Here is a 12614-nt window from a genome sequence, read left to right on the forward strand (position 1 = left end):
ATTGTGGCTCTTGAACTCAATCCCCCGACTAATGAAGGCCAGCATATCATACGCCTTCTTAACAACCCTATCAACTTGCGCGGCAACTTTGAGGGATCTATGGACTTGGACCCCAAGATCCCTCTGTTCCTCCACAATGCTCAGAATCCTGCCATTAACCTTGTGTTTCGCCTTCAAATTTGATCTTCCAAACTGTATCACTTCAGACTTTTCTGGATTTAACTCCATCTGCCACTTCTCTGTCCAACTTTGCTTCCTGTTTATATCCCGTTGTAACCTATGACAACCTTCTACACTATCCACAACACCTCCAACCTTCGTGTCATCAGCAAACTTACTAACCCATCCCTCCACTTCCTCATCCAAGACACATAAAAATCACAAAGAGCAGGGGTCCCAGAAGAGGTCCCTGCAGAACACCACTGGTCACTGGCCTCCAAGCAGGATATTCTCCATCTACTACACCCTCTGCCTTCTGTGGGCAAACCAATTCTGAATCCGTGCAGCCAAGTCTCCATGGATCCCATACCTCATGACATTCTGGATGAGCCACCATGGGGAACTTTGTCAAACGCCTTATTAAAGTCCACTTACACCACATCCACTGCTCTACCTTCATCAATTTGATTTGTCACCTCCTCAAAATACTCAGGCTCGTGAGGCACGACCTGCCCCTCACAAAGCCACGCTGACCATCCCTAATAAGACTATGGTTCTCCAAATGCTGGTAAACCCTGTCCCTAAGGATCCTCTCCAGTAATTTGCCCACCACTGACGCAAGACTCACTGGTCTATAATTCCCAAGATTATCTCTATCACCTTTCTTAAACAAAGGAACAACATCTGCCATCCTCCGATCCTCTGGTACCAGTCCTGTGGGCAGGGAGGAGGCAAATATCACCCTCAATGCCCCAGCATAGCAACCCCCCCATAGTAACCTGGGGTAACCCAGGCATCGCCCCGCCCCTGGTTACCCAGCCATGGCCCCGCCCCACCCCACCCGGCCCCGCCCCTGGTTACCCAGCCATGGCTCCGCCCCTGGTTACCCAGCCATGGCCCCGCCCCTGGTTACCCAGCCATGGCTCCGCCCCTGGTTACCCAGCCATGGCCCCGCCCCTGGTTACCCAGCCATGGCCCCGCCCTTACGCTCCCGCCGGGTTTGCTCTTCTTCTATTGGACGGTGCGAATCACGTGGGTTACCGCCCTGTTCTGCCAATCATCTGATCACTGTGGTGCCGGTCGTCAGCCGTGTGGTGCCAAGTGCGGAGCGAAGATGAACGTTAAAGTTCACGTCGAGTACTGGTGAGTGGGGGCCGGGGCGGCGCGGGGGTTCCTTGTGGGCCCGAGGGCCGGGGAGTCGGCGCCGGCTCGGAGCCCGTCTCCGTGCTCTGTCACTGGGATGCTGCTCGGTTCACGCAGCCGCCACCCGGGGATGAATGATTGACGGTTCCTGCAGCCAATAGGGTTGGTAGGTGCAGGTTATCAGCCAATAGGTGTGAGGGGATGGGAGGGCGGTGGGCTCCTTGCCCCTGGCCCGGTCTGGTGGGGTGTTGGCCGCCGGTGCCCTTTGCCTGGTGCCGCTGAGCAACGCCTTGGGCTTGAAGGACCTGCCTTCGCTATGATGGCAGCTGTCTAGAGGGAGGGGGTGGTGATGGTGGTGTCTGCTGGAGGAGCTCTGGGGGTCTAATGGGGTCAACGTTTCGGGTCAATGACCTTTCATCAGAGCTGGGACATGATGAAATAAGCGGCAGAAGGGAGTTGTGCTTTGGGATAGAGGGAGGGAATGGATGTGATGGGATGGTGACCAAGCTTTTCCAGGTGAGGTGAGCACAAGCACTCCCTTTGTTCACGATTTAAAAACCTGCCTTTTCTAAATCACCTATTCAGTTGTAATGAAGGTCATTGTCCTGAAAGGCTTTTCCCACATTTTTGAATCTCTTCCACAAGTTTTGAATATTTCCATACCCTTGGTTGTATTGATATTTTCATATTTTCACTTCCTGCTGACTTTCTGTGGGGTGGGTTTGTCATCATTAAAATGGCTCTGACTTCTGTTTGTTCCAGTGGGGTTGGTGAAATTATTTTAATGTAAGCAGGGGAAACTAGTTCCAGTGTTAAGATGGTCAGTAAGTCTGAAAGGGTGGTAGAAGTGGATTTGGTAGTAAATAATTGGACAGTTGGAGTTTGGGGGTGGGGGGGGGAATTGCAGGCTGATTAGGGGAGGGTGAAAGCAATGGGATTGTGACTACTTGTGACCACCATCTGCTCTGCCACTAATAAACTGTTTACCCTACACAATAAATACACTGCAGCTTTGGTGAAGAGAAAAGGTGGCTACTTTTGTTGTAACCCTTTTGACAGAAATGGTATTGCATTGTTTGATATCATTACAGTAAAAATAGGTAGCTTCAGCCCAAAGACCACCATTTGAATGCGACTATTATTTGTTAAATGTACTGACCAATTTACCTTTCTGTGGCTGTCTCCTTGTTGAGAACTTATAGAGTGAAGAGAGTGGAAAAATTGGAGTGCACTCCTGAATGTTTACAGTGCAGTGGAACCCTGGGGAGAATCGTCACCTGGCTTGGTCTCCCAGGGAAATGATGGGGAGACTACAATAATTTCCAATGCAATAGCAAAGTTGTCACAATATTGTTCTGGATGGAAATTGGTTTATTATTGTCACATGTACTGATGTACAGTGGAAAAACTCTGTTTTGCATGCTGATCGTTTTCCATACAGATCATTTCATCACATTTATGCATTTAAATAGTACAAGAGAAAAATGATAAGGGTGCAGAACAAATTGTTACGGAGAAAGTGCAGTGCAGGCAGACAATAAGGTGGAAGGCCATAAGAGGTAGGTTGACAGATCAAGAGTTCATCTTTATTGTATGAGGTCTGTTCAAGAGTCTTGTAACAGTGGGATAGAAGCTGTGTGAGAGCCCAGTGGTATGTGCTTTCAGACATCTGTATCTTCTGCCTGATAGGAGAGGGAAGAAGAGAGAGTGTATGGGGGAGGGGAGGGGGGGGGGGTCTTTGATTATGTTGGCCACTTTACTGAAGCAGCGAGATGTAAATATAGTCTATGGAGGGGAGGCTGGTTTCCGTCATGTGCTGAGCTGTGTCCACAACTCTCTGCAGTTTTGGGCAGAGCAGTTGCCATATCAAGCCATGCCGTTTATTGTTTTGGTTGCCAAAGAGTCCCAAGGAACAGCAGAAGACATTTTGTAATGGGTCCACTTCCTCACAGATCGTTTGGTGAGGAAATGGTAGTGACTCAGTTTCCCCCCAAAGATACAGTAATTTTTCGTGGATGTTGATGGAATGTAGTATCTGCTATGGGTGCTGGAAAATGATTTTGATTCTCTTATCAAAAGTGGGCTGTTGAGTAATTTGTTTGTGCTTTTTGTAAAAGCCTTCAGTGGGTGGGATCAAGGGACAAGGCTGGGTTATGGATACTTAATGGAGTGGTCATCTAGCTCTTGAGTAAATTGTGGTTGATTAGCAACTTCCTGTGGAAGTTCAAGACAAAAGTAGAAAATGCTAAACATTTTGGGATAAGCAACATCTGTGGGGAGAGAAACAGGAATGGAATTTGGTTTTGGCCTAAACTTAGTTTGACTGAAGTACTTTAGAACTGTAGTGTGTCATGGAAAAGAGAAGAAATGAGATTTAGGGTTGTAATATTTTTAGTGTTGGTTGAATGATCCTTTGCTCTTGCACTTGCTCTTGAATCGTGTAATCAGACTTTACATCCACCTGATAGATCCTCTATTATTGGCTTAAACATCCCTGAACATTGTGGTGTTCCTTCAGTACTGTGGAGAAGTCTACACAAGAGACTGCAGATGCTGGAATCTGGAGCAACCAACAATCTGCTGGAGGAATTCGGCAGGTCGAGCAGCTTCTGTGGGAGGAAAGGAATTCTTGACATTTCAGGTCGAGACCCTGCATCAGGATTCCTTGGTCTCCCACCCAGCCCCAGGCTCCCAATGCTTCACCTGATCTTTCTCCTCCTCCTTCCCCCACCTCTGTGCTCACTACAGACCCCCACCCTCTGACCTTGTATCTAGCCCCCATAGTACACCTCCCGTACACCTCCTCTCTTTCCCTTGGACACATCGCCCCCCCCCCCCCATCTCCCTCTTCCAACCCCATATTCACCAACTCCAACCCCTGCTGGGTCTGCACTGACCCATAAACTCCCCCTCTCTGATACCGAGTGGTCAGTCCTCAGCAGAGGCCTCACCTTTGTACCCCTACACCCACACCTCAAGGAGTTCTGGGCCTGCCATGATGTTGAGCTCTTCTTCTGTCGCCTCTGTGCCCATTTCTGTGGCAAGGAGTCCTCGCCCCTCACTGATGACCCCTTCTCACATCTCCAACACCCCTTCCTCTTCCTCTTGGACAGCCCTCTTTTGACCTTTTCATCTTCAATTGCCACCATGACATTCACCACCTCTACTTCTCCACTCCCCTGGGCCACTCTTAATACGCAGCCCTCCATTCATTTCGCACCAATTGCAACCTTGTCATCAAACTTGCAGACAAGGGCAGTTCTGTTGTAGCCCAGTGGACTGACCTCTACCTTGCAGAGGGCAGACAACAGCTCTCGGATACCTCCTCTTACCAACCCCTAGGCCGTGACCCCACCAACAAACACCAGGGTATCATCTCCTGCACTGTTGCAGATCTCATTACATCTGTAGATATCCAGTCCACAGCCTCTAACCTGATGGTGCTCCAACCCCACACTTCCCGCTTCCATTCCATCCTGATGCAGGCTTTCGACCTGAAACGTCGACAGTTCCTTTCCTCCCACAGATGCTGCTGGACTCGCTGAGTTCCTCCAGCACATTGTTCGTTCTACCTTCAGTACTGCTCCTCCAATGGTGCAAAGCTCAGTATTGCATTCGAGAATGTTGCACTCCTTCCGAATTGCAGTGGAGTTTCTTTCTGGGTTTTCTGCTGATATCTCTGAAATGGGACTTGCCTTTGAACCAGTGATTATGAGATCAAGTTGAGCCTACCATGAAGGTTTGCAAATCATAGTATAGAGAAACGGGACATACTGTAATTAAATCTCAGGCAGGGGCGATAGAAGAAGCAAAGGGGCTCAGAAATGCACTGTGATTTTTAACTCCTTTGTACCACTGTTCATGATACTATTCCTATGTCTGCTGTCAAAAGTTAACTGATTATGTATTTACTGTAGTGCTGCCTGAGGGTACGAAGCCCGCTATCAGGATCTCGCCAACAACATCTTGAAGACGTTTCCTGATGCGGATGTTTCTGGAGATGTTGGGAGAAAAGGTAAAATCAGTACATTGTCCTGGTGAGAAGTTGGAATGATTTTGAATTTCTTTGTCAATGATCTACAAGTACTGGGGGTACTGAGGGGTAAAATCGGAGTGAATCTGAATGTCGGTCAAAGCTGACATTTTTCTTCATATTGGAAGTTTCTTTATCTGTTGTGGTTGCTAACCTGAGGAAGCTTCAATTCACACCATTCATCCCTTGAAAGTATACCTCCACAATAACATCTTTAAAAAGTGTCTCTGGTTGCATTTTAGGTTCCCGCAAACAGTAGTGAAAAGAGATTTCTGATTGGCTGAATGTTGATAACATTCCCCACAGACTTGCATGTTAAGTACAATTTTCCCTATAAAAGATGCAGTGGTCTCTGTTTTAAACTTATAGCAAAGCATTACAAACTGCACCCTGTGGATTAAAAAAATGCTCAAATCCACTCCACATTCTCAGCCAGTTTTAAATTGATATGCCCCTCCCCATCATTAGCTCTCAAAATGACAAAATTGGTCTCTTTTTCTATTTAGTCTATCATTGTAAAAACTTCCCTACAGTTCCTGCTCCAGTTGGAAAAAATAACAATGGTGTGTGTGTTGTGGAATGGAGTTCTTCCATCCGTCTGACCCTTTTATAGGAATTTAACTTTATGATGTACAACAAGACAGATGGTTAGGATCCCTTAACTAGCTTTGAGGTTGTCTTGTACTTCCTATAAATATGATGTTTTCTTACCATTACAAACCAGCACTCTGCATTCAGATTGGTTAAGCTAATCCTTCACAGGTCTCACTTTAGCTGATGGTTCCACAAGCCTCGCTTCACTGTCAGTCTGGGCCAAATGTAATTTCTTGAGTTGGCTGACTAGATCATGACTTCTCTGACTGCAGCAGTACCAATGTTCACAGCTTCCCACCCTGTACCTCATTGTTCACGGGCAGGTCTTCAACCTGAAACATCAATCCTGTTTGTCCTTCCATCGATGCTATTTAACCTGCATATTCCTGCATGTTATTTACTGGGTGTACCATTTTCACCATGTTTCTTCAGTGTTAGCTTGTGTAGATTCAGTGAAAAGTTTTGTCTTCGGTAGAGCCAATTTATTTTTATATATTGTTTATATCATTCAAGATGATTGAGCTTTTTTGAGGTGTACATTTTATTTTTTTCCCCATTTATTCACATTCAGAAGGATAATTTTGCAGCATATTTACTTTGGTAGCCATGTGCATTGTGTGCATATCTGTCTTTGAGGGATGGGTTGTTGCTTTGCGTGTGTCTGTGCTTTAATACCTTCTCTTTTTCTGCAATTAGGCAGCTTTGAGATTGAAATCAATGGGCGGCTAGTCTTCTCCAAACTGGAAACTAAAGGGTTTCCTTACGAAAATGATGTAAGTGGAAAGTTTAGTTTTTTCAATATTGAATTAGTATTTGTGTAAATGTACCTTTCTGCCATCTGCGTAGTTCAGGTGCTTTTTACATCTTACATGTAAAATCCATTTAGGTGGAGGTTCTTTTTTTAAAAAGTAGTGGAGGGAGTGGTGTATAGACCCTTGAATGGTATAAATCAAGGAAAAACAAGGATGTATTTAAAAACAAAACTTAAAGTAGTGCATTAATTGCAGTGACTTTAATCTTACAGTTTGAGTTAATCAGATTGGAAATGATAGCCACAAGAATGAATTCATTGAGTACATTTACAATAGTTTCCTAGAGCAATATGTTTTGAAGCCAACCAGGGAACAGGCTGTTTTAGATCTGGTAATAGTTGATAAATGATTCCCTGGGCATTAGTGATCATAGTATGTTAGAATTTAGCATTCAGCTTGAGAATGGAAAAACATGGGGAAATTACAAAGGACTGAGAGATAGTTAGCCCAAGTGGACTGGGCGTAGATTTGCAGGTAAGATGATGGGTAAGCGGTAGCAGACATTCAAGGAAGTAATCCATGACTCATCCCAACGATTCATGATTGAGAGGTACAGATGTGGCAAATAGAAACTTTTTCCCACGGTAGGGGTATCAAACACAAGATGGCCTAGGTTTAAGCTGAGCAGAAGGAGTTTTAAAGGTGATCTGAGGGATTTTTTTTAAACACAGAGGAAGTGGTGGAATTGGATGCAATCGCTACTTTTAAGAGACATTGAGATTGGCACTCGATAGGCAAATAATAGAAGGGTACTGTCCTAATGAGGACAAAAGGGGTGAATTTAGCTGGATAAAAAGGTCAGGTTGGACATGGTGGGCTGAAGGGCCTGTTTCTGTGCTGTCCAACTGACTCTAACTGTAAATTATACAGTAGCCTCACATTTATTCAGCATTTGTAAACATATTAAGTACCCCGAAACACTCAAAAGGTAATTCAGGAAGAACATTGGGACAAATGACTTAAAGCTTTGTTAAAGGATAACATGGAGGAGGGAAGAAATAGAGAGGTTTGGGGAGGGAATAGCAGTGCTTGGCTCCCAGGCAGCTAAGGGCACAGATACCAGTGGTAGAGCAAAGGCTTTCTATGGTTATGGAGTGGAATGTTAAAGTATTTGAGACTGGTGTTCTTCCCTGTAGAGAGAAAACTGATGACCTGTGAGAGGCCATGAAGGAGATGTGTGAAAGACAAATGCCTCCTGTTGCATGTATCACCTGGGTGATGGTTAGCTAATACTGGCACCCTGCATCTCCAGCTGGTGAAAGTACCATCTGATGAAGTGTTGTATTACACCGGATACATTGCACAGAAACAAACCATTCAGCTTAACCAGTCCACTCCTCCCCTTGAACAGGAAAATGACACTGCAGACATGTGTTTTGGCAAGTTGTCCTGCTTCTGAGGAGGTCCTAATGTATGCCGTCACTGTTGAAGTTCAATTCCAGGGCAGTCCTGCCTTGCCATTTTCTACCTCAACTTCAGCATATCCAGCACAGCTTGCTGGATCCCTGCTTGAACTGTATTTACCCATTATCCCTATGAGCATTGTGGGAATGGCTGGTCACTGCCAATTTCCCAAGGACATGTGCAGATGGGCAACAATACTGGCCTTGATGGCATGCCCACATTCCCAGAGAACGAAAAGAAACTTGTTTTAAAACTCTGGTCATTTACCTTGAAAGTATTTTTGCATTGTTTATTGTCAAGTTGGTTGATAGTGTGAAGTGTTTGAGGGCAATTTAGAATTACAGGCATTGGTGGAAATATTTTAATCATGAGCTGTAGCAACTGATCTTTGAGGAAATATCTGATCAGATCTTAACGAAGACTAAATACTAGAGTCATGCCTTTCTGTGTGACTTGCTCAGTAAGTGAACCTGAAGTAATCGTTTTCTAAGCTATGCTGGTTATTTCTCTGTTACAGATCATCAATGCAATCCAGAAAGCTAGTGAAGGAGCAGAAGTGCAAAAGGTTGATAACAGCCGTCCTCCTTGTGTCATTCTGTAGCCCAGCCTAAATTGTGCCTTCTCTTCATTGGTTGCTAATCTGTTCTACTTTCAGCTCTTTAATCTACCTTTTCAGGTGTTTTAGGTGATGTCATGGAATCTGTAAATGTTCTGGATCTATTTTCATCGTAGTATGTGGGGCAGCTCAGCGACTTGCCTTTGCAAAATCTGTACATCCCATGTCTGTTTTTGTTTTGTTTATGCTGAGATTTTCTCCAAAGCAATTGCTAGCTCATTGAAGTTGTTGACATGCTGCATACTTGGAATCTGGTTCTATGAATGACTATTTTAACTGAAAAACATGGTTAAAATATGAAAGAAAAAAGAACTCTTTTTCTTATGGGACGGCAAGTCAATAATTTCAGTGTGAAGTTTTCATTTAAACAAACAACAATTATGTGTTTTGAATTCACCTGTGAGCCATGAACTAATTTGATTAAAATATTCATACTCTCTAAACCTTGTATTATTGTTTTTAGTAATAACTGCGGTGAAGCTATGCTGAAAATTGAAACCAAAGCTGAGTGGAAGTTTGGTGTCAGACCTGCCTCTGGATAGCTTTTAGGATGACACTTGCGTCCATAAGATATGAGCAGAATTAGCCATTCGGCCCATCGAGTCTGCTCTGCCATTCAATCATGGCTGCTTTTTATTTAAATCCCATTTTCTTGCCTTTTCCCCATAACCCTTAATCTTACCAATCAAGAACCAATCAATCTCATTCCTTGGGAGAGCTGAACTGTTGGAGATGCAGATTTTCGATGAGATGTTAAGCAAAGATAAAGACAGATCTTGGAATGGTGAGACTATCACAAGAGAAGAGATTGCATTGACTAGGATTATATTAACTAGAATGTAGAAGAATGAGAGGAGATGCCAGTGGGTGGCACATCTAGAAGAGCTGCTGCCTTGCACTGCCAGAGGCCTGGGTTCAGTCAGCTCTGGTGCTGTCTGTGTGCAGTTTGTTCTCCCTGTGACAATGTGGGTTTCTCCTGGACCCTCCAGTTTCCTCCCACATCCCAAAGATGTGGGAGATGGTTAATTGGCTCTTGGACCTAGTGTACAGGTGGGTGATGAAATCCAGTGGGAGTTGATGAGAATGGTTGGTTGATAGTGCAACCTCATTGGGCTGAAGTGTGAAGTACTGTATCTCTGACTCTGTAGTGTATCAAAATTTAAATAGGGTTGGGAGGATATTTCCCCTGGCTGGAGAGCTTGTGATTGTATTCAAAGGGCAGGGGCAGGGGAATAGCCCCCACCACCTCCCATGTTCTGGACCAATGTTTATCTGTCAACAACAGTACCAGAACAATTGATCAGTATCACATTGTCCTTTGCAGTGGAAACTGGCTGCTGCCTTTGCATTACAGGTCCTCTCCAGCTTGTGCATGCCCAATTTCTGTACGTACATACAAACAAGTGTTTAGGGTGACCAGTAGGATGGATTTATCAGCAGCTGCAGGACTGCAGGCATCTTCTGCCATGTGGGAACTCTGGTTATGTACAGTTCACAGGAACACAGCCCTATTTGTAACCTGGGGACGACCTGTATAGTAGTCACTATGTCCTGAAGTGAAAGATGCCAATTGTATTTTTTATTTTAATGTTGGTACGGTCCCAGGTGATTTTGTATTCAGTTAGTAATGTCCTAGCCCGTCTCCTGAATGCAGTCTACCTATTGAGTTCCCAGTGGGCTCTGAAACTCAGGCAGTGGTCCTATTTGGGAGTCTCTGATCCTGGCTGGGAAGCAGTTGTGGGCATGGAATGGGGCTGAAGGAGAGTCTTGGCTGGCAATAATCCCTGACAGGAGGGCACCAAACTAGACATGGCTCAGATAGAAGTTGTATTTAGGTAATAATTCAGTGCTTTGTGTCAGTCATAGCTTTGGATTTGAAAGCCAATGATTTTTCAAATGGTCTACTGGTCAGTCACCTCACTTTTATCATTAGCATAAATTTTAGGAAGAAAAGTTTCTTTCATCTTTTTAAGTTAATGTTCATGTTTCATTCCTGCATAGAGCTCCCACTGCCAGTGACAAACTTGTTCCCTATAACTTGGTCATTGTGTACCATTGGGATAGATCTATACCCACTGCTATTGTATGCTAGGATTATGCAGTGATGTCTTTAGTATTGCACCTTGTTTTACACACAAGAGCTGTACCCACCAGTACAGTACCTCAGTGTTATAAGTGACAAACTTTATTGGTACTATATTCCATTGTGCTGTATCATCTCTTGCAACCCATGTTGACCACTGATAGACCTGTACCCTATGTGACACTGTGGCAAACTAATTTCCACCTGTACCCTGACTTGTACAGTGACAGGCTACTATCTATCAGTGATAATCAGAACTGCTGGAAATCTGATTTTCTGTAAGAAAAGAAAATGTTGGAAGCACTCAGTGAGTCAGGCATCATCTGTGGAAAGAGAAACTTAATGTTTGGGTCAAAGACCAGTCATTGAAGCCATTGGTTCTGTGTCACTTTTCCTGAGACAGTTAAAATTAGGTAGGACAGAACACATGCTTCACAGCATCAGCTGCAAAACTGAAGGGTCGCTTCTGTTAAATGTGTATAAGAGAATGTCCCAGTCAATTTGTATAGCATCATCCCAGAAACAGCAAGCAATAAAGTGACCTCTTGTTGGTTGAGAGAAGTGTGCTCAGACCTCCTTGTTCTGATTAGCTGTCAGGGTCTTTTATGTGCAATTGAATTGTCAGATGGTAGCAAAAGCATCTCCAACAGTTCAGTATGTCCTCAGTACTGCCTGTGATGGGCCACTACCTGTAACTGCCCTTTCTGATCAGATGTCCTTGAACATGCTGCCTTCTCCCAACCTAGGGTCTATCATTCCCTCAATTCTATGTTTGAATCTCTCCAATTGGTGTTCATGCCAAACCTCTATTGGAACTTGGGAAGCTGGAGTAAAGCAGTTGTGTAGAACGAATACGTCATCACAGATTCATCGAGGGAAGATTAGGTATTGGATGTAGGAAACATTTGATTAAGCAATGTCAAAGAATACAGCAGGATATAGATCAGTTGGAAATGTGGGTAGAGAGATGGCAGGTGGCGCTTAATCAGGACAAGTGTGAGGTGCTGTACTTTGGGAGGTCAATCACAAGAGGAAAGTGTACAGTAAATGGCAGGACCTTTAGGAGCATTGATGTATAGAGGGATCTCCTGATGCAAGTCTGTAGCTTCCTGAGAGTGTAACACAGGTAGATGGGTGGTAAAGGTGTACGGCATGCTTGCCTTCATTGGTTGGGATATAGAGTATAAAATTTGGCAAGTCATGTTGCAGCTATGTAAAACTTTGGTTAGGCCACAATTGGAGTATTGTGTGCCACATCACAGGAAGAATGTGGAGGCTTTGGAGCAGGTTCAGAAGAGGTTTACCAGGATGTTGTGTGGATTAGAGGGTATGAGCTATAAGGAGAGGTTGAACAAACTTGGGTTGTTTTCTCTGGAGGGTGAGGGGAAACTTGGTAGAAATATATAAAGATTATGAGAGGCATAGGGGAGATGGTCAGTCTTTTTCCCAGATGGAAATGTCAAATTCTAGAGGGCATAAATTTAAGATGAGAGGGGGAGTGTTTGAAGGAGATTTGCAAGGCAAGTTTTTTTTACACAGTGTGGTGGGTGCCTGGAACAGGCTGTGAGGGCAGGTCGTTGAAGCAGATACAAATGCAACTTTTAAGAGGTATATAGACAGATCAGGCTGGGAACGGAGGGATACAGACCATGGTCAGGCAGATGAGGAGTTTAAATTGGCACCATGGTCGGCACAGACATGGTAGGCCGAAGGGCCTGTTCCTGCCCTTTACTGTTCTATGTTCTGCGTTCTATGACATTGAAGCAGCAT

General features: G+C 44.5%; 1 protein-coding gene across 1 annotated transcript; it reads left to right on the top strand.

Moving 5' to 3' along the window:
- The first annotated feature begins 1187 nt into the window (after positions 1 to 1187).
- selenow2a (selenoprotein W, 2a) lies at positions 1188 to 9204 on the top strand. Its single transcript, XM_052038704.1, has 4 exons — positions 1188 to 1302; positions 5220 to 5317; positions 6626 to 6702; positions 8663 to 9204. The coding sequence occupies exons 1-4, from the start codon at positions 1274 to 1276 to the stop codon at positions 8744 to 8746; spliced, it is 288 nt and encodes a 95-aa protein (XP_051894664.1). The 5' UTR covers positions 1188 to 1273; the 3' UTR covers positions 8747 to 9204.
- The last annotated feature ends 3410 nt before the right edge of the window (positions 9205 to 12614 follow it).

Source organism: Pristis pectinata, chromosome 25 (assembly GCF_009764475.1).
Source record: "Pristis pectinata isolate sPriPec2 chromosome 25, sPriPec2.1.pri, whole genome shotgun sequence".
NCBI classification, from domain to species: domain Eukaryota; kingdom Metazoa; phylum Chordata; class Chondrichthyes; order Rhinopristiformes; family Pristidae; genus Pristis; species Pristis pectinata.